Source organism: Bufo gargarizans, chromosome 1 (assembly GCF_014858855.1).
Source record: "Bufo gargarizans isolate SCDJY-AF-19 chromosome 1, ASM1485885v1, whole genome shotgun sequence".
Lineage (NCBI taxonomy): Eukaryota > Metazoa > Chordata > Amphibia > Anura > Bufonidae > Bufo > Bufo gargarizans.
Window position 1 is genome coordinate 534,761,100 of NC_058080.1, and position 23,599 is coordinate 534,784,698.

The following is a 23,599-nucleotide window of genomic DNA, read 5'->3' on the forward strand; positions in this document are numbered from 1 at the left end:
AGATTGTACAGCCACCTTTGGAGGGAGCACAGGGTGCCTCAGGGACAGAGCAGAATATCTGCAGGATCTTATTAGACCCTGCTCAGCTCTGCTCCTACACAGGGGGCGGGTTTTCCCCATAACTGGAGTTCCTTTGGATTGTCCCTGTTACAGTGGAAATAGTTAAAAATATGAGTTGCAGTGTCTCTCTAAGGTCTTTCTGTGACCTCGTAGGGGACAACTTTTGTGACAATTAGTTTTTTAATAATAATAAAATGTTCAATGATCTCCAGCACATCCCCCTGTGTAATCAGGGATGGTCTACAGATAATCCACTACTCCCCATTCACTTTGCATCGGCCTGTGTAATAGGTCGTTGCTAACAAGTGACGATCGGCGTTTTTTGTTTTATCCCTCTTGAAATAGAGCGATGTGACAGTGCGGCCCTCCAACCAAAAAAAGTTGTACTTCCCTCCCTGGTCCTAGAGACACAGAGACAGGGGCCTGATTTTGCTATTAAGTAAACTTCCATTAAATTTCCCAGTTGTAAGAAAAATAAGTAATAAAAAATAAAGTAGCTGAAGCCCGGCCCAGGTGCTCCGATCCCGGCAGTTTAACCCCTTACATGGGCAATAGTAAATGTAACATCCAGAGTGTCAGCCGACTGGCACCCCCTGACTGGTGCAGGGAAGATGATGTCAATTTGTTTCCTGGTAACTGAGAAATATCAGGTGGGGACTTCCAAGATTACTTGCTGTTCTCTTGATTAAAGACGTAAAGGAAGTCATATGACTTTAAAGATTCAACAGGCTCTTTAATCCAGTGGACGTCTCAGTGACATACATGCTCTTATTATCTGCTTCCAGCATGAAGCCCACCATGCTCCTCCTTGTACTACTACTCCTAACCTGTGCTGCAGCAGGTGAGATCCGCATGCTGTATATAGCCTGTATGGGTAGTGTGTTAGACGCAAGTACAGTATACATTGGGCATAGGGATTAGTGTGCACCCTCATTCAGATAACAAGATTTAGATACAATAATAGGCGTCATTTGGTTTGAAAAGGGAAATTGTAACCACAGGGAACAATGTTACTTTTTAGTTTTGATTCTTAATTGTGTCATGACCTGTAATTGTATGATGAAAGACTTAATGATTTATACTTATCATACAGTCATCTCACAAAAAGTGAATAGGCAAATATTATGGCGGCAGTATAGTGTTATGGGCCTGTGTCTTCTGTATGTGGGCGGGGTGTGCTGCCGCGGATCTGTGTGTAATCTCTGGAACCTCTCTACTGTATATGTGACTCATCCTAATTGCTAAATATTCTTTCTGTATAAGCTTTGTCTCTAAGATCTGGTATGTTAGGGTTAGATTAAATATCAGGGGACCGCCATGGGGTCCAACATTACCCCTATATTAATACAAGCCAATATCTACAAATACTGTGTAGATAATGACCTAAATGTCAGCATGACTAACTCATACTCCCCTCACTGTCTAGAAGATTGTAAACTCGTCTTGAGCAGGCCTCTGATTCCTTGATATAACTTTGCTTTCTTTTCCTTTTCCTGTTCATACTGTATTAGAGCTGGTATTTATATATCTGCTTCTATGTAAGGCCCAGGGCTGCACAATATAGTAGTGATATCTGAATAAAGGATAGTCATCTAAGATATCTGCCTTCAAGAACTGTATACTGCAGAATGGAAGCGTTCTTGCCTGCTGTACTATAAGTCTCACAATTGGATGAATCAAATCATTACAAGGTCGTGTCCTCAAATAAATTGAAACAAATTAATTAATATCTATTTAGGTCCTAAGGTAGTTAAAATATATAAAAAAAAGAAAACTTGATGAAGCCAGGAGGGTGTGTAAAGGTGCTGCAGATCATTTATGGGTATTTTCCTAATGACTCATACATTTCTTTACATCATTGTATCACCTGATAATACATTATGGGGGGGGGGGGGGGAAATCTCGATAGAAGATGTTTATGTTATTTACAATCCCATTATCGATCAATTTATCAGACATTTTATCATCCCCTTACTTAATGAAGCCCCCCACATTCCTACCTATAATTCTACAGCTATGGAGGAGAACCACGTGCTCTATATAGTCCTGTATGTACCTATATGTGAAAACCACTGAGCTGTGAGTTCAGTGGGCAAATCCTCTTAAGTATGTACCTATGGTTCGGTTAGGGTCCTGGGGATGTAAGTCTAGCATATGAAACCTCCCTATGGTATCTGTGACTCATCTTAAGTGCAAAACATTTTTACTGCATACATTTTGACTCCTTGATCTCATATGGCAAAGTTATATTTCAGGGGACTGTCATGGGGTCCCAAACTACCCCTGTTCTATAGCAAGAGCATCTATAGCAGTTCTTACACATTGCTGAGGACTACATGAGCGAACATGCATTTTTCAAGTTCTGGTTTGGGTATTTGTGCAATTCCGTTATCGATTCTGTTATCACGGAATATAACGGAATGCTATGATGGAATGTACAACAGAAACCTTTAAGAGGCATTCCGTTTTGCATTCCATCAAAAGAGAAGTCAATGGGCAGCATAACGGATCCGTCTGGTTTCTTTTATGATATGCATCCCGTCACAGCATTCCGTTATATTCCATGATAATCCATAACGGAATTGCACAAATACCTGAACACCGAACTTGGAAAATGCAAGTTCGCTAATCCCTACTGATGACATCACTGGTACTTGCTCCCTCCATCCACACAGTGCGCAGCGACATCATGTGGTCCAGTTCTGCAGAGATTACTCATATAAGAAGTCAAACATAACTTTATTTACAACATGAATGTGCTTTATTAAAGAGACTTCAGATAATAAACAGCAGCATTATTGAACAGACCTGCACACACTGCAAGGAAAAGGCAAGGAAGTGGCAACATAAAGGGTCACTCCACCTTCACGTAACACAAATTCAATTTAGAATCCCATAATAGGGTGTTGTGCCCAGTTCTTCTACTACAGTCCTCCAAGTCATAAAGAAAAAGTGTTGTGTGTTAAACTTTTTCAGCAGCCACAACTAAGGGAGCTCACTACATACAGATTATACAGCCACCACTAGAGGGAGCTCACTACATACGGATCATACAGCCACCACTAGAGGGAGCTCACTACATACAGATTATACAGCCACCACTAGAGGGAGCTCACTACATACAGATTATACAGCCACAACTAGAGGGAGCTCACTACATACAGATTATACAGCCACCACTAGAGGGAGCTCACTACATACAGATTATACAGCCACCACTAGAGGGAGCTCACTATATACAGATTATACAGCCACCACTAGAAGGAGCTCACTACATACAGATTATACAGCCACCACTAGAGGGAGCCCACTACATACAGATTATACTGCCACCACTAGAGGGAGCTCACTACATACAGATTGTACAGCCACCACTAGAAGGAGCTCACTACATACAGATTATACAGCCACCACTAGAGGGAGCTCACTACATTCAGATCATACGGACACCACTAGAGAGAGCTCACTACATACAGATTATACAGCCACTTCTAGAGGGGGCTCACTTCATACAGATTATACAGCCACTTCTAGAGGGGGCTCAATTCATACAGATTATACAGCCACCACAAGGGGGAGCTCACTACATTCAGATCATACGGACACTACTAGAGAGAGCTCACTACATACAGATTATACAGCCACCACTAGAGGGAGCTCACTACATACAGATTATACAGACACCACTAGAGGGAGCTCACTACATACAGATTATACAGCCACCACTAGAGGGAGCTCACTACATACAGATTATACAGCCACCACTAGAGGAAGCTCACTACATACAGGTTATACAGCCACCACTAGAGGGAACTCACTACATACGGATCATACAGCCACCACTAGAGGGAGCTCACTACATTCAGATCATACAGCCACCACTAGAGGGAGCTCACTACATTCAGATCATACGGACACCACTAGAGAGAGCTCACTACATACAGATTAAACAGCCACCACTAGAGGGAGCTCACTACATACAGATTATACAGCCACCACTAGAGGGAGCTCACTACATACAGATTATACAGCCACCACTAGAGGGAACTCACTACATACGGATCATACAGCCACCACTAGAGGGAGAAACCAAAAAACAAAAAAATTTATTATACTGGCAATTTTGGAGGAGCTGCTCAACCCCTGACACAGTAGCGTGTCCTCAATTAGGGGAAGCAACCCGACCGCATGTGGACCGCGGTAATCGACTAACCCCAGCAAAATATGCATACAATGGAGGATGTCGGCGCGGTCCACATGCACCACAAGAGCAAACTACACAGAATGTAGCAATCATATGAAACACAGAGAAAGAATGCACCAAACAGATATAACACTGACTATGCTGGCAAGACACAAATGAAGATATTAAAAGCTGAGACTTTCGCCAATATATACCAGTGATGGATATATCGGAGCCCATCATGCACCACGTCACGGCTCTCAGCATGGCAAGGGGTACTAACCGCTGCTCTAACTATGGTGTGAACACGGTCTGGGGGTGATATAATTCAGCCGACATCCTCCATTGTATGCATATTTTGCTGGGGTTAGTCGATTACCGCGGCCCACATGCGGTCGGGTTGCTCCCCCTAATTGAGGACACGCTACTGTGTCAGGGGTTGAGCAGCTCCTCCAAAATTGCCACTATAATAAATTTTTTTGTTTTTTGGTTTCTGCCTTGTTAGATTTGAGTGCGTTTGCCTTTACCTGGCATTCAAACACTCCTTTGCACCTGGTAACCTCCATCACATGGTCTGATGTGGGTGTGGCTCGCGGCCTGGCTTCATTCACATTGCACAACCGCAGCACTCATGCTGGGCGTTCGTGGGAAGCTTTGCTGCGAGCTGAATTATATGACCCCCAGACCGTGTTCACACCATAGTTAGAGCAGCGGTTAGGACCCCTTGCCATGCTGAGAGCCGTGACGTGGTGCATGATGGGCTCCGATATATCCATCACTGGTATATATTGGCGAAAGTCTCAGCTTTTAATATCTTCATTTGTGTCTTGCCAGCATAGTCAGTGTTATATCTGTTTGGTGCATTCTTTCTCTGTGTTTCATATGATTGCTACATTCTGTGTAGTTTGCTCTTGTGGTGCATGTGGACCGCGCCGACATCCTCCATTGTATGCATATTTTGCTGGGGTTAGTCGATTACCGCAGTCCACATGCGGTCGGGTTGCTCCCCCTAATTGAGGACACGCTACTGTGTCAGGGGTTGAGCAGCTCCTCCAAAATTGCCACTACATTCAGATCATACAGCCACCACTAGAGGGAGCTCACTACATTCAGATCATACGGACACCACTAGAGAGAGCTCACTACATACAGATTATATAGCCACCACTAGAGGGAGCTCACTACATACAGATTATACAGCCACCACTAGGGGGAGCTCACTACATACAGATTATACAGCCACCACTAGAGGGAGCTCACTACATTCAGATCATACGGACACCACTTAAAGGAGCTCACTACATACAGATTAAACAGCCACCACTAGAGGGAGCTCACTGCATACAGATTATACAGCCACCACTAGAGGGAGCACACTACATACAGATTTTATTACAAGACTCGGAGGCTCATATTGCTATTCTCCTTCTTTACTCTGACCAATAGCAGCAAAGATAAAAAGAAAATATTGAACATTTGAACAGCCCCTCCCCATAGTCCCAGTATAACAGGCCACTCCGCCTGCAAATCCTCCTCTTTCTTTGCTGCTGACCGCAGAGATAAGTACCTGTGATATTTGTCTGATTACTATTACTATTATCTTATGTCGTTTTTTCCCCTTTTCTGGGTTTATGGGATATTCTATTGTGTTTGCAGATTGTTTTACGGGATCTCCCCCATTTTCTGGTTCTGTGTAACTCCTTGGCACAGCTCTGGTGACCCTGTTATTCAGGAGTACCCCCTGTGTGACCGATTATCTCCTTTTGGGGTTATTCATCCCCTTCTCTCTGTGCCTTCCCCTATCGGAGGTTTATTCTTGCGTCTGACTGAGTTTTTTCTCTCAGTCCCTTCACACTGCGCGCTCCCCCTCGGTCTCCCTCCCCCATCCGCTACTTTTTCGCGCCGCGGCTCACCTCTGATCTTGCCGCCGGCTCTCCTGCTTGCTGCGCTTCGCTCCGCCCGAGATCTCGGGCGCTTCCGCTTCCGGTTTCAGTGCGGCGCTCCGGAGTCTCGGCGAACCTCTGCTCTGCATCTGCTCTCTGGCTCCTGTGCTCGGCGGCTTCTCTACTTACCGGCTCCTGTGCTCGGCGGCCTCTCTACTTACCGGCTCCTACCTTCTGTCAGGTTTTTTATATCCCCACTCTAGCTCTTCTCCCTGGCTGGGGTAAATCCTCACCAGCGGAGTACATAGGGTAGGATTAGTTTTTTCAGATTAACCCTATCACTACCGATATAGAGGCAGGCTGTGTGATCATGCCTAATACAGATCTCAGTGGGCAGGGCCCTATGGAAGGGCCCTCAGGTTGATTTAACCCCTTCCGGGGATGATTGTGACACAGGGATGCCCCCTGCGGATCCTTCCCTAGTTTTTCAAAATACGTTATCTAATGTGATTGCTGCGGCTATGGGATCAATGACTTCGGTCATTTCCCAGTCCATTGCCCAGGCCCTTGCCTCCCATCCAGCTGCCTCTCCCACTCCACAGCCCGCTGCGGTTTCTAAACCAACCGGGCCAGGGCCTGCCTCCAGAACACGCTTGACTGGTGACGTTGTCTCCACCAATGTTGGCGCGCTAGGTCCGCGCAAAAGAGCCTGTACGCGTCAGGCAGAACATACGCGCAGTTGGAAATGTGCTAGAGCACAGCAGGATACAGCTTCCGGCTCTGAGGTCGGTTCTGATGAGGAGGCTATAGATGACGCCTTTGAGGAGGCAGAGGACGACCCTTCTGGGGTCATAGATTCTAACCCCTTATCCGGGTGCAGCTCCATGGTTTCAGCAGCAGATGTGTCATTGACAGACCCATCAGGGGAACCTCTCTTTGACCCGGATTCCCTCCACCACCCTCGGTCGGCGGAGTGGTTGCCGTTGGAGCATGTCTCCAAATATTTGGAGGCCCGCGTGCGTTGCCCCCTCTCCAAAGAGGCGCGCAACAAGCTTAGGGCAGAATGCCCCAGACCCATAATTCCCAACAGGGTTTGCGAGACTCCAGCGGTAGACCCCAAAATGACCCAATTCCTCACCAAATCTGGGTGGAATCCGAGAAAGGGTCTGGAGTCGGCCCTGCGCGCTTGTCAGGACAAGCTCCTGGACATATTTGGCCCCCTGGCAAAGATCTTTGACTTGGCCGAGGCTGCCAAGGCCGAGGGTAAGCATGTAGACCCTCTAGAGCTGCGCGAGTGGGTGCAGCGCGCGATTTGCGTAGCAGGAAACGTTAACACGTCCCTGGCTATTGAACGGCGCAAGGCCATTCTTTTCAAGATTGAGCCTAAACTCTCCAACTTGGCGCTTACCGAAGCCGGTAAGGAGGCCCAGGGCCTGCTGTTTGGCGAGTCCTTTATTAAGGACTTAGGACGGTTTGTCGGTGCTTTTACAGCACTCGATAAAGCCCAAAGTTCAATGAATCGGGTGTTTCACGGTAGGGTCTCTACCAGGGCCGGCAGTTTCAGAGACATCATCCTTTTTCCCTTCCCGGGGAGGATCCTGGAGGCCTAGAGGATACAGAGGAAACCCTGGTTCCAGACGTCCTTATGGTAAGACCGATGCCTCATTTCAATTCTTTGACTGTTTGTGTAGGGGGCAGACTCCGGCTCTTTTCTCAAGCTTGGTCACGCATCACCTCGGACCAATGGATTCTCTCCACGGTCAGGGGTTTCCACATAGAGCTGACATCTTCTCACCTATCCATTCCACCCCCACACCCGGCAATGCTTTCGGTAGAGAACCGCATACTTGTGGACTCAGAGCTATCAGATCTCTTCCGCAAAGGGGCCATAGAGCCAGCACCGGCATCCCCTGGTGCAATAATCAGCAACATTTTCTTGGTGGTGAAAAAAGGGGGCCAGCTACGGCCCGTCATCAATTTACGCGCTCTCAACGCGTTCGTCAGGTACCGCCATTTCAAGATGGAGGGCATCCATCTCCTTCGGGACCTAATTCAAGTGGGCGATTGGATGGTCAAGTTGGACCTGAAGGACGCTTATCTTACCGTCCCTGTCGAGGACGCGTCCAGGAACCTTCTATGTTTCTCTTGGAAGGACAGGATTTGGCGGTTTACATGCCTCCCTTTCGGCCTCTCTTCAGCTCCGTGGTGCTTCACCAAGCTGATGCACCCTGCTGTGGCCTGGCTACGCAGTCGGGGAGTTCGCCTCATCGTCTATCTGGACGACATCCTGATCATGGCACAGGATCATGCAGGTGTTACTGAATCACCTTCGCTGGACTATGGATCTCCTGTTGGATCTGGGTTTCCTCCTCAATCAGGAAAAGTCCTGTCTCACCCCGGCTCGCGAGATGGAGTTCCTGGGGTTTCTGGTGGATTCCATGGCAGGGACTCTCAGCCTACCACCGACCAAGGTTCGGTCCATACGGAAGGAATTGTGCAGAGCCAAGTCGTCCTCCCAGATCCCGTTGCGTCAACTAGCCAGGATTATAGGCCTTCTAGCATCATCTATCCAGGCGGTCTTCCCAGCCCCACTACATTACCGGGCCCTCCAGCGACTGAAGATTTCCCACCTCCGGACGGGGGCTTCCTATGCGGATTGGATTTCCCTGGACGAGGAAACCAAGGAGGAGCTATCCTGGTGGATCCACAATTTACATGCTTGGAACGGCAAGGCTATTTTCGGTCATCGTCCGGACTTCGTGGTGGATTCGGATGCCAGCCTGTCGGGCTGGGGAGCTCATTGCGAGGGGATCTCTACCGGGGGCGGATGGTCAGCGGACGAAGCGGGATTCCAGATCAATGCGCTGGAACTGCTGGCAGGTTCGTTCGCAATCAAGAGTTTCACGAGAGACACGGCCAAGGCCTGCATTCAACTTCGCATGGACAACGTGTCGGCAGTGCGTTACATCAACGGCATGGGCGGAACCCGTTCCACCATCCTATCTCGGTTGGCGAAGGATTTCTGGGACTACTGTCTGGACAAGGAGTTGATTGTCTTGGCAGAATATCTTCCAGGCGTCCAGAACATTCGGGCGGATTGGAGCTCTCGATATCTCTCCGACTCCAGCGACTGGCAGTTGGATCCAGCGGTGTTCCGTTCCTTAACATCTCTTTGGGGACCTTGCTGTATCGACCTGTTTGCCTCCCGCCTGAACACGCAGCTGCCACATTTCTACAGTTTGCACCAGGACCCGGAGGCCGAAGCGGTGGACGCGTTCCTACGGGATTGGTCAAGGGGCCTGCTTTACGCATTTCCCCCCTTCCAGCTGATTCCCAGGACCCTGATTCACGTACGCCGTCACGCAGCGGATCTGGTTCTTCTGGTCCCGTTTTGGAATTCCCAGTCGTGGTTTCCTCCCATTCTGGAGATGATGATAGAGACCCCGTACCTGCTTCCGACATCTCAGACTCTCCTCCGAGGGCCGAATCACCAACTACATCCTCTTCTCCTGGACGGATCCCTGCACCTGTTGGCGTGTCGAATTTCAGGGGACCCTGGGAGGTCCCGGGAGTTTCGGGAACAGCTAGAGTCCTCTTGGAGAGCGCTTGGGCCCCAGGTACCAGAAGATCTTACAGATCTGCCTGGGGATCTTGGGATCGCTGGTGCGTGGCTAGGGACTTGGATCCCGTTTCGGCACCTGTGACGGAGATCTTGCATTTCCTGTCTTCTCTTTTCGACCAGGGCAAGGCCTATCGCACGATCAGCCTTTTCAGGTCGGCCATTTCTGCCTCCCATCAGGGATTTGATGGCACCCCTGCGGGGCAACATCCTTTGGTATGCCGTCTCTTGCGTGGCTCTCGGATGTCTCGGCCTCCTAGGCCTAGATTTTCGGCTACTTGGGACGTGTCTTGTGTCCTTTCTTTTTTATCTTCTTGGCCTCAGAATACAGACCTTTCCTTAAGGCAACTGTCGGCGAAGCTGGTCACTCTTTTCTGCCTAATCTCCTGCAAGCGGGTGTCCGACGTCCGGGCTTTGGATTATGATGCCCGCTCGTATACTCCGGAGGGGGTCTCCTTTGACATCTCTAGGAGGACCAAGACTCACATACGCTCAGTCGCTTATCCTGCTTTCCCGGCCTCACCTTCTCTCTGTCCGGTGGAATGCCTCAAAGAGTATGAGGCTCGCACTTCCCTTCATCGTTCACGGGAGTTTTCTCATCTTTTCCTCTCTACCATTTGTCCTTTTGCCCCGGTGACCATTCCCACGCTGGCTAGGTGGATGAAGTGGGTCATGGAATTGGCGGGCGTGGACACTTCCATTTTTTTCGGCGCATTCCGCTAGGGGGGCATCTGCTACCTCTTTGGCGGTGTCTGGCGCCAGGTTGGAGGACATTTTGAAACTGGCGGACTGGTCCAGAGTCTCCACGTTCAGGGAATTTTACTTTCATCCAGGTCCTCACGTTTTCTCGTCAATTAATGAGAATTTATCTTAACTTTGAACTTGCAATACGAGCCTCCGGGTCTTGTAATAAAATCAGGTGATTTTCCTATTTCATGACGTAAAGTCATGATTTTATTAAAGACACGGAGGCGAGTATTGCCCGCCCTGAGTTCCCTCCCTATATGTATGTCTAGTATTCTGAATGATGTTTATTCTACAGATGTTATTGCTTTGTTGTCATACGCTTATTGATCTTAACTCTATGAGTTTTTTCCTGAGTAGGTTTATCGCAACCAGTTGATTTTGGATACCATGTCCCAATTTTGTTACTATCATTTTCTGTTTTTTTCACCTTTTCAGGTTGAGACCGGCCTGGTGTGCGGTATCTATTGGTCTACGTCGTCGGCAGTTTGGTTCCAGCCGATCGGTTGATGTGGACAGGACGAGGAGCATCCTTCGGTGCTGTTTCCGGCTCTTCCCGTTTCGCTTCCGGATGGAAGGCAGTTGTTGTTCCATGATGTTCTGGGACTCTTGGTTTTCCGGTTCTGTTGGATGTTCGGACTTGAGTTACAAAGAAAGAGGAGGATTTGCAGGCGGAGTGGCCTGTTATACTGGGACTATGGGGAGGGGCTGTTCAAATGTTCAATATTTTCTTTTTATCTTTGCTGCTATTGGTCAGAGTAAAGAAGGAGAATAGCAATACTCGCCTCCGTGTCTTTAATAAAATCATGACTTTACGTCATGAAATAGGAAAATCACCTGATTATACAGCCACCACTAGAGGGAGCTCACTACATTCAGATCATACGGACACCACTAGAGAGAGCTCACTACATACAGATTATACAGCCACCACTAGAGGGAGCTCACTACATACAGATTATACAGCCACCACTAGAGGGTGCTCACTACATACAGATTATACAGCCACCACTAGAGGGAACTCACTACATACGGATCATACAGCCACCACTAGAGGGAGCTCACTACATTCAAATCATACAGCCACCACTAGAGGGAGCTCACTACATTCAGATCATACGGACCCCACTAGAGAGAGCTCACTACATACAGATTAAACAGCCACCACTAGAGGGAGCTCACTACATACAGATTATACAGCCACCACTAGAGGGAGCTCACTACATACAGATTATACAGCCACCACTAGAGGGAACTCACTGCATACGGATCATACAGCCACCACTAGAGGGAGCTCACTACATTCAGATCATACAGCCACCACTAGAGGGAGCTCACTACATTCAGATCATACGGACACCACTAGAGAGAGCTCACTACATACAGATTATATAGCCACCACTAGAGGGAGCTCACTACATACAGATTATACAGCCACCACTAGGGGGAGCTCACTACATACAGATTATACAGCCACCACTAGAGGGAGCTCACTATATTCAGATCATACGGACACCACTAGAGAGAGCTCACTACATACGGATCATACAGCCACCATTAGAGGGAGCTCACTACATTCAGATCATACGGACACCACTAGAGAGAGCTCACTACATGCAGATTATACAGCCACCACTAGAGGAGCTCACTATATTCAGATCATATGGACACCACTAGAGAGAGCTCACTACATACGGATCATACAGCCACCACTAGAGGGAGCTCACTACATACGGATCATACGGACACCACTAGAGAGAGCTCACTACATACAGATTATACAGCCACCACTAGAGGGAGCTCACTACATACAGATTATACAGCCAGCACTAGAGGGAGCTCACTACATACAGATTTTACAGCCACCACTAGAGTGAGCTCACTACATACAGATTATACAGCCACCACTAGAGGGAGCTCACTACATACAGATTTTACAGCCACCACTAGAGGGAGCTCACTACATACAGATTATACAGCCACCACAAGGGGGAGCTCACTTCATATGGATCATACAGCCACCACTAGAGGGAGCTCACTACATACAGATTATATACTACATACAGATTATACAGTCACCACTAGAGGGCGCTCACTACATACAGATTATACAGCCACTACTAGAGGGAGCTCACTACATACAGATTATACAGCCACTTCTAGAGGGAGCTCACTTCATACAGATTATACAGCCACCACAAGGGGGAGCTCACTTCATATGGATCATACAGCCACCACTAGAGGGAGCTTACTACATACAGATTATATACTACATACAGAATATACTGCCACCACTAGAGGGCGCTCACTACATACAGATTATACAGCCACCACTAGAGGGCGCTCACTACATACAGATTTTACAGCCACCACTAGAGGGAGCTCACTACATACAGATTTTACAGCCACCACTAGAGGGAGCTCACTTCATACAGATTATACAGCCACCACAAGGGGGAGCTCACTTCATATGGATCATACAGCCACCACTAGAGGGAGCTCACTACATACAGATTATACAGCCACTTCTAGAGGGAGCTCACTTCATACAGATTATACAGCAACCACAAGGGGGAGCTCACTTCATATGGATCATACAGCCACCACTAGAGGGAGCTCACTACCTACAGATTATATACTACATACAGATTATACAGCCACCACTAGAGGGCGCTCACTACATACAGATTTTACAGCCACCACTAGAGGGAGCTCACTACATACAGATTTTACAGCCACCACTAGAGGGAGCTCACTTCATACAGATTATACAGCCACCACAAGGGGGAGCTCACTTCATATGGATCATACAGCCACCACTAGAGGGAGCTCACTACATTCAGATCATACAGTCACTACTAGAGGGAGCTCACTACATACAGATTATACAGCCACCACTAGAGGGAGCTCACTACATGCTAATAATACAGCCACCACTAAAGGGAATTCACTGAATACAGATTTTATTACAAGACCCGGAGGCTCCTATTGCTATACTCCTTCTTTACTCTGACCAATAGCAGCAAAGAACAAATAAAAATATTGAAACATGTCATCAGCCCCTCCCCATAGTCCCAGTATAACAGGCCACACCGCCTGCAAATCCTCCTCTTTCTTTGCTGCTGACCGCAGAGATAAGTAGTGCTTTGTTACTGTTTTTCTCATTATGACTTACTGATGATTTTATAATTCTTTGGAAATTTGTCTTGATTAGTTTTTTCCCCTTGTGGGGCTATTTGGGGGTGCATATAGGTGATTTTTATATTGTGCCTGTTAGATTTATCCTTTTTCCCCTATCTTATTGGTCTCTTTTGGGGTTTCTCCTATTGGTGGTTCGGATCCCAGGACGGACATCTTGTTTTCCCTCTGGTTTCTCCCTCACTATGCCCCCTTCTGTTCCCCCCTCCTAATCGGGCGGCTCTTTTTCCCGCCGCCGCTTACCCAGTGCGGCCGCGGCTGCGCTCTCTTCCTTCCCGGCAGGCGCGCCCGAGATCTCGCGAGATCTCGGGCGCTTCCGCTTCCGCTTTGTGCGTCTTCTCGGCCTGGAGCTTGGCTGCCTCGGTCCGTCCCTGGGTGTCCGGTTAGGTTTCTTTTCGCAGCGTTTCTCTTGTTACTGGCCTGGGGCAAATCCCCATCACCAGTTCCTTCTCCCCAGACGCTCCTGTGGCTGTTGCTTGTTCTATTGAGCGGCCATTGTTAGCGTTTGCTGTGTGGTTGAGACTGGGGTTTTAACCCTGTGTTTTCCCTCATACCATAACTTGCTAGATCGCCTATTATATTATACTAAAGCAGTACCTTTATCAGTACACACTTGCACAGGCCATCATGCCTAAAAATGTGCATACTGGCCAGGGCCCTGCAGCGGAGGACGTCCCTCTGGTGGATTTAACCCCTTCGGGGGAGGATGGCCATATCCCGATCCCTGGGGATCAGACCATTGATTTTCAAGCGTCGCTGTCCAGCGCCATAGCTGCAGCCATGGGTTCAATGACTTCGGTCATTTCCCAGATTATCGCTCAGGCCCTGGCTGCCCATCCGACTACCTCTCAGACCCCGCAGCCCGTCATGGTGTCCTCACCCACCGGGCCAGGGCCGTCTGCCTCCAGAAAAAGAATTCAGAAAGGTGATGATGTTTCCACCAATGTTGGCGCGCCTGGTCCGCGCAAGAGAGCCCGTACGCGTCGGGCAGAACGCACGCGCAACTGGAAAAGTGCTAGAGCACTGCAGGAGATGGATTCCGACTCTGATATCGGATGCGAGGAGGAGGCTTTAGATGACGCCTTTGAGGAGGCAGAGGAGGACCCATCAGGGGTCATGGAGGATAACCCCCTACCCGGGTGTAACTCCCTAATGTCTGCTGCAGAAGGTATGCCTGCACCATTGACGGATCCCTCTGGGGAACCATGTTCGACCCAGATTCGCTCCACCACCCCCGCTCGGCTGAGTGGTTACCATTGGAGCACGTCTCCAAATATTTGGAGGCTAGAGTGCGATGTCCTCTTTCCAAAGAGGCTCGCAATAAGCTTGGGGCGGAGTGCCCCAGACCCGTCATCCCTAACAGGGTGTGCGAGACTCCAGCGGTCGACCCCAAGATGACGCAGTTCCTCGCCAAATCTGGTTGGAACCCGCGTAGGGGTCTGGAGTCGGCGCTACGATCCTGCCAGGATAAACTCCTGGACATATTTGGCCCGCTAGCTAAGCTTTTTGACCTGGCAGAGACAGCTAAAGCCGAGGACAAGCAAGTTGACCCACTGGAATTGCGCGAATGGGTACAGAGGGCCATTTGCATAGCAGGGAACGTGAATACGTCCTTGGCTATAGAGAGGCGAAAGGCCATCCTCTTCAAAATTGAGCCAAAGCTGTCAAACCTAGCTCTGACGGAGGCTGGAAAGGAGGCCCAGGGCCTTTTATTTGGAGAACCGTTCATTAAGGACCTAGGGAGGTTTGTGGGGGCTTTCACGGCCTTAGACAAGGCCCAGTCCTCCATGGAGCGAGTTTTTCACGGTAGGGTCTCTACCAGGGCCTGCAGCTTCAGGGGCCGCCTGTCCGGCCGTGCCCAATTTCAGTCCCGTGGTTCGGGCCGAGGCTCCTACTCCCAGAGGTCTTCATTCCAGGAGCACAGACGAGAACAGTCTTCGTTCTTCCCTTCACGAGGAAGCTCCTGGCGTCCAAGAGGATATCGAGGAAATCCGTCTTCTAGACGTCCCTACGGTGAGTCTACCAACTCATTTCAATTCTTTAAAGGCTTGTGTAGGGGGCAGACTACGTCTTTTTTTTTTTTTCTCCAGCTTGGTCCCACATCACCTCGGACCGTTGGGTCCTGTCCACGGTCAGGGGTTTCCATATCGAGCTGACGTCCTCTCCACTATCCCTCCCACCTCCGCACCCGGCAATACTCTCAGCGGAGAACCGTATACTGGTCGACTCAGAACTGTCGGACCTTGTCCGCAAAGGGGCCATAGAACCGGCTCCGATGTCCCCTGGCCTTATAATCAGCAATATTTTTCTGGTGGCAAAAAAGGGGGGCCTACTTCGGCCTGTTATCAATTTACGCGCCCTCAACGCGTTCGTCAGATACCGCCATTTCAAAATGGAGGGCATCCATCTCCTTCGGGACCTCCTTCAGATGGGCGATTGGATGGTCAAGCTGGACTTGAAGGACGCTTATCTTACTGTCCCAGTAGAGGACGCGTCCAGGAACCTTCTCTGTTTCTCTTGGCAGGACAGGATTTGGCGGTTCACGTGCCTCCCATTCGGCCTCTCTTCAGCTCCCTGGTGTTTCACCAAGCTGATGCGCCCGGCTGTGGCGTGGCTACGCAGTCGTGGAGTTCGTCTCATCGTATATCTGGACGACATTCTGATCATGGCCCAGAATCGGTCAGTATTACTGGATCATCTTTGCTGGACCATGGATCTTCTGTCAGATCTGGGTTTCCTCCTCAATCAGGAGAAATCTTGCCTCACCCCGTCTCACGTGATGGAGTTCTTGGGGTTTCTGGTGGATGCCACGGCAGGGACGCTCAGCCTACCTCCGGCCAAGGTTCGGTCCATACGGAAGGAGTTGTGCAAAGCCAGGTCGTCTTCCCAGATCCCTCTGCGCCATCTAGCCAGGATCATAGGGCTACTGGCCTCGTCTATCCAGGCGGTTTTCCCAGCCCCTCTTCACTACCGGGCTCTACAGCGCCTGAAGATCTCCCACCTTCGGGCGGGGGCTTCCTATGCGGATTGGATCTCGCTGGACGAGGAGACCAAGGAGGAACTATCCTGGTGGATCCACAATCTACGGGCTTGGAACGGCAAGGCGATCTTCGGCCATCGTCCGGATTTCGTGGTGGATTCGGATGCCAGCCTGTCGGGCTGGGGAGCTCACTGCGAGGGGATCACGACCGGAGGCGGTTGGTCAGAGGCCGAGGCGGGATTCCAGATCAATGCGCTGGAACTGTTGGCTGGATCATTCGCGATCAAGAGCTTCACGAAAGACACGGCCAGATCCCGCATCCAACTTCGCATGGACAACATGTCAGCGGTGAGGTACATCAACGGCATGGGCGGAACCCGCTCCACCATCTTGTCTCGTCTGGCGAAGGATTTCTGGGACTACCGTCTAGACAAGGAGTTGGTTGTTTTGGCGGAATATCTCCCTGGCGTCCAGAACATTCATGCGGATTGGAGCTCTCGGTATCTTTCCGATTCCAGCGACTGGCAGTTGGATCCCGCGGTGTTCCGTTCCTTAATGTCAATTTGGGGTCCTTGCTGCATCGACCTGTTTGCTTCCCGTCTCAACTCGCAACTACGACGTTTTTACAGTTGGCGCCCGGACCCGGAAGCCGAAGCGGTGGACGCTTTTCTGCAGGATTGGTCCAGAGATCTGCTTTACGCGTTTCCTCCATTTCAGCTGATCCCCAGGACCCTGATTCAGGTGCGACGTTATTCAGCGGATCTGGTGCTGCTGGTCCCTTTTTGGAGCTCCCAGTCGTGGTTTCCGCACCTTCTGGAGATGATGATAGGGATCCCGTACCTGCTCCCGACGTCTCAGACTCTCCTCCGAGGTCCGAATCACCAACTACATCCTCTTCTCCTAGACGGATCCCTGCGCCTGCTGGCATGTCGGATTTCAGGGGACCCTGGGAGGTCCCAGGAGTTTCGGGAACAGCTAGAGTCCTCTTGGAAAATGCGTGGGCCCCTGGCACCAGAAGATCTTACAGATCGGCCTGGGGATCTTGGGCTCGCTGGTGCGTGGCTAGGGACTTGGATCCCGTATCGGCACCTGTGACGGAGATCTTGCATTTCCTTTCTTCTTTATTTGACCAGGGCAAGGCTTACCGCACAATCAGCCTGTTCAGATCGGCTATTTCTGCCTCTCACCAAGGTTTTGATGGTACCCCTGCGGGGCAACATCCTTTAGTATGTCGTCTCCTGCGCGGTTCTTGGATGTCTCGTCCTCCTGGACCTAGATTTTCCGGTCGGTGGCTTATCCTGCTTTCCCGGCTTCACCTTCACTTTGCCCAGTGGCCTGCCTCAGGGAGTATGAGGCTCGCACTTCTCCGCATCGGTCACGTGAGTTCCCGCATCTTTTCCTTTCGACCATTCGTCCTTTTGCCCCAGTGACCACTCCCACGCTGGCTAGGTGGATGAAGTGGATCATGGAGCTTGAGGGCGTAGATACTTCTGTTTTTTCGGCGCATTCTGCTAGGGGGGCGTCTGCTACCTCTTTGGCGGTTTCTAGCGCCAGACTGGAGGGCATTTTGGAACTGGCGGACTGGTCCAGAGTGTCCACGTTCAGGGAATTTTACTTCCGTCCAGGTCCTCACGTTTTTTCGTCAATTGTTGGGAATTTATCTTAACTTTGAACTTGCAATAGGAGCCTCCGGGTCTTGTAATAAAATCAGGTGATTTTCCTATTTCATGACGTAAAGTCATGATTTTATTAAAGACACGGAGGCGAGTATTGCCCACCCTACGTTTTCCCTCCCTATGTGAGTTTTAAAATTGGAATGATTTTGATTGTGTGTCATTTGCATATTGATTTAACTCTATGAGTTTTTTCCTGAGTAGGTTTGTCGCAACCATTTGTTTGGGAATACAATGCACCAATTTGCTTCTATCATGGCTCTGTTTTCACCTTTTTTCAGGTTGAGATCGGTCAGTTCCATGGTGTCCTTTGTTCTACGTCCTGGTTCGGAGGGTCGGCAGTTCGGTTCCAGCCGGTCATGTGACGTGGACAGCTTCAGGAGGTTCTTCAAGGTTGTTCCTGGTGTTCCTGTTCGCTTCCGGATGGATGGCGCTTTTGTTCCCAGGCTGTTCCGGTTCCTGGTTGGCGGTTCGGTTGGACTGTTCGGTTTGGATTTACAAAGAAAGAGGAGGATTTGCAGGCGGTGTGGCCTGTTATAGAGAGACTATGGGGAGGGGCTGATGACATGTTTCAATATTTTTATTTGTTCTTTGCTGCTATTGGTCAGAGTAAAGAAGGAGTATAGCAATACTCGCCTCCGTGTCTTTAATAAAATCATGACTTTACGTCATGAAATAGGAAAATCACCTGATTGTACAGCCACCTTTAGAGGGAGCACAGGGTGCCTCAGGGACAGAGCAGAGCAGCAGGATCTTATTAGACCCTGCTCAGCTCTGCTCCTTCACAGGGGGCGGGTTTTCCCCTTAACTGGAGTTCCTTTGGATTGTCCCTGTTACAGTGGAAATAGTTAAAAATATGAGTTGCAGTGTCTCTCTAAGGTCTTTCTGTGACCTCGTAGGGGACAATTTTTGTGACAATTAGTTTTTTAATAATAATAAAATGTTCAATGATCTCCAGCACATCCCCCTGTGTAATCAGGGATGGTCTACAGATAATCCACTACTCCCCATTCACTTTGCATCTGCCTGTGTAATAGGTCGTTGCTAACAAGTGACGATCGGCATTTTTTGTGTTATCCCTCTTGAAATAGAGCGATGTGACAGTGCGGCCCTCCAACCAAAAAAAAGTTGTACTTCCCTCCGTGGTCCTAGAGACACAGAGACAGGGGCCTGATTTTGCTATTAAGTAAAGTTCCATTAAATTTCTCAGTTATGAGAAAAATAAGTAATAAAAAATAAAGTAGCTGAAGCCCGGCCCAGGTGCTCCGATCCTGGCAGTTTAACCCCTTACATGGGCAATAGTAAATGTAACATCCAGAGTGTCAGCCGACTGGCACCCCCTGACTGGTGCAGGGAAGATGATGTCAATTTGTTTCCTGGTAACTGAGAAATATCAGGTGGGGACTTCCAAGATTACTTGCTGTTCTCTTGATTAAAGACTTAAAGGAAGTCATATGACTTTAAAGATTCAGCAGGCTCTTTAATCCAGTGGACGTCTCAGTGACATACATGCTCTTATTATCTGCTTCCAGCATGAAGCCCACCATGCTCCTCCTTGTACTGCCACTCCTAATCTGTGCTGCAGCAGGTGAGATCTGCATGCTGTATATAGCCTGTATGGGTAGTGTGTTAGACGCACGTACAGTATACATTGGGCATAGGGATTAGTGTGCACCCTCATTCAGATAACAAGATTTAGATACAATAATAGGCGTCATTTGTTTTGGTTCGAAAAGGGAAATTGTAACCACAGGGAACAATGTTACTTTTAGTTTTGATTCTTAATTGTGTCATGACCTGTAATTGTATGATGAAAGACTTAATGATTTATACTTATCATACAGTCATCTCACGAAAAGTGAATAGGCAAATATTATGGCGGCAGTATAGTGTTATGGGCCTGTGTCTTCTGTATGTGGGCCGGGTGTCCTACCGGGGATCTGTGTGTAATCTCTGGAACCTCTCTACTGTATATGTGACTCATCTTAATTGCTAAATATTCTTTCTGTATAAGCTTTGTCTCTAAGATCTGGTATGTTAGGGTTAGATTAAATGTCAGGGGACCGCCATGGGGTCCAACATTACCCCTATATTAATACAAGCCAATATCTACAAATACTGTGTAGATAATGACCTAAATGTCAGCATGACTAACTCATACTCCCCTCACTGTCTAGAAGATTGTAAACTCGTCTTGAGCAGGCCTCTGATTCCTTGATATAACTTTGCTTTCTTGTCCTTTTCCTGTTCATACTGTATTAGAGCTGGTATTTATATATCTGCTTCTATGTAAGGCCCAGGGCTGCACAATATAGTAGTGATATCTGAATAAAGGATAATCATCTAAGATATCTGCCTTCAAGAACTGTATACTGCAGAATGGAAGTGTTCTTGCCTGCTGTACTATAAGTCTCACACTTGGATGCATCAAATCATTACAAGGTCGTGTCCCCAAATAAATTGAATTTGTTTATTAATATCTATTTAGGTCCTAAGGTAGTTAAAATATATAAAAAAAATAAAACATGATGAAGCCAGGAGGGTCTGTAAAGGTGCTGCAGATCATTTATGGGTATTTCCCTAATGACTCATACATTTCTTTACATCGTTGTATCACCTGATAATACATTATGGGGGGGGGGGGAAATCTCGATAGAAGATGTTTATGTTATTTACAATCCCATTATCGATCAATTTATCAGACATTTTATCATCCCCTTACTTAATGAAGCCCCCCACATTCCTACCTATAATTCTACAGCTATGGAGGAGAACCACGTGCTCTATATAGTCCTGTATGTACCTATATGTGAAAACCACTGAGCTGTGAGTTCAGTGGGCAAATCCTCTTAAGTATGTACCTATGGTTCGGTTAGGGTCCTGGGGATGTGTGTCTAGCATATGAAACCTCCCTATGGTATCTGTGACTCATCTTAAGTGCAAAACATTTTTACTGCATACATATTGACTCCTTGATCTCATATGGCAAAGTTATATTTCAGGGGACTGTCATGGGGTCCCAAACTACCCCTGTTCTATAGCAAGAGCATCTATAGCATTTCTTACACATTGCTGAGGACTACATGAGCGAACATGCATTTTTCAAGTTCTGGTTTGGGTATTTGTGCAATTCCGTTATCGATTCTGTTATCACGGAATATAACGGAATGCTATGATGGAATGTACAACAGAAACCTTTAAGAGGCATTCCGTTTTGCATTCCATCAAAAGAGAAGTCAATGGGCGGCATAACGGATCCGTCTGGTTTCTTTTATGATATGCATCCCGTCACAGCATTCCGTTATATTCCATGATAATCCATAACGGAATTGCACAAATACCTGAACACCGAACTTGTAAAATGCAAGTTTGCTAATCCCTACTGATGACATCACTGGTACTTGCGCCCTCCATCCACACAGTGCGCAGCGACATCATGTGGTCCAGTTCTGCAGAGATTACTCATATAAGAAGTCAAACATAACTTTATTTACAACATGAATGTGCTTTATTAAAGAGATATCAGATAAACAGCAGCATTAATGAACAGACCTGTACACACTGCAAGAAAAAGGCAAGGAAGTGGCAACATAAAGTGTCACTCCACCTTCACGTAACACAAATTCAATTTAGAATTCCATAATAGGGTGTTGTGCCCAGTTCTTCTACTACAGTCCTCCAAGTCATAAAGAAAAAGTGCTGTGTGTTAAACTTTTTCAGCAGCCACCACTAAGGGAGCTCACTACATACAGATTATACAGCCACCACTAGAGGGAGCTCACTACATACGGATCATACAGCCACCACTAGAGGGAGCTCACTACATTCAGATCATACGGACACCACTAGAGGGAGCTCACTACATTCAGATCATACAGCCACCACTAGAGAGAGCTCATAACACACAGATTATATAGCCATTACTAAAGGAAGCTCACTACATACAGATCATACAGCCACCACTACATAGAGCTCAATACATATAGGTTATATAGCCACCACTAGAGGGAGCTCACTACATATAGATTATATAGTCATCATTAGAGGGAGCTCACTACATACAGATTATGCAACCACCACTAGAGGGAGCTCACTACATACAGATTATACAGCCACCACTAGGGGGAGCTCACTACATACAGATTATACAGCCACCACTAGGGGGAGCTCACTACATACAGATTATACAGCCACCACTAGAGGGAGCTCACTACATACAGATTATACAGCCACCACTAGAGGGAGCTCACTACATACAGATTATATAGCCACCTCTAGAGAAAGCTCCCTACATACAGATTATATAGCCACCTGTAGAGAAAGCTCCCTACATACAGATTATGTAGCCACCAGTAGGAGGAGCATAATACATACAGATTTTACACCACCACTAGGAGGAGTTTACTACATATAAATTTAAAGCTACCACTAGAGGGAGCTCACTACATACAGATTATTCAGCCACCACTAGAGGGAGCTCACAGATTGTATTACCACCTTTAGAGGGAGCCCTGGATGTCTCAGGGACGAATTTGGGCGAATATTCGTCATATATTCACAAATTCGTGCTCTCCAATAATTCTTTTCTTGATTGTGAAAATCAGCAATCGGAAAATTCACAATAAAAATTTGCGATACGAAAATTTGCGATCAACACGACTCCTAAAGTCAAAGATATTGCAGCCTTCTCATTGGCCCACAAGCAAGAAGCAGGGAGGGATCATGGGTACTGATGAAAAAAAATCTAGAATATTCTTGATTACGAAGAAATAGCCCTATATTCTAGATATTAGCAAATTCTCAAAGTGGCAATATTCACGATCAACACTATCCAGCACATCCCCCTGTGTAATCAGGGAAGGTCTACAGATAATCCATTACTCCCCATTCACTTTGCATCGGCCTGTGTAATAGGTCGATGCTAAGTCTTCTTTCACACTGGCGCTTTGGCTTTCCATTTCGGAGATCCGTTCAGGGCTCAGCGGTTTAAAACGGATCAGTTTGCATTCTAATGCATTCTGAATAGAAAAGGATCCGCTCAGAATGCATCAGTTCAGGCCTCATGCACACGGCCGTTGTTTGGGTCCGCATCCGTTGTTTTGGCGGCTCGGATGCGGACCCATTCACTTCAATGGGGCTGCAAAAGATGCGGACAGCACTCCGTACGGTTTGCGGACCGCAAAAAAACGGAATGGTCATGTGCATGAGGCCTCAGTCTCCATTCCGCTTTGGAGACAGACACCATAAATGCTGTTTGCA

At 48.0% G+C, this 23,599-nt stretch overlaps 1 protein-coding gene across 2 annotated transcripts in view; it reads left to right on the forward strand.

Annotated features, from left to right (window-relative positions):
- The first annotated feature begins 425 nt into the window (after positions 1-425).
- Positions 426-23,599, forward strand: part of LOC122924385 (T-lymphocyte surface antigen Ly-9-like) — a 33,441-nt gene continuing 10,267 nt past the window's right edge. The window contains exon 1 of one of the 2 annotated variants that reach the window (XM_044275415.1): positions 426-901. In XM_044275415.1, the coding sequence (XP_044131350.1) occupies positions 823-901 (79 nt within the window). In that variant the 5' untranslated portion in view covers positions 426-822. Of the gene's footprint in view, positions 902-19,746; positions 19,929-23,599 lie in introns of those variants that run through there. The other variant, XM_044275414.1, reaches the window with a different exon arrangement.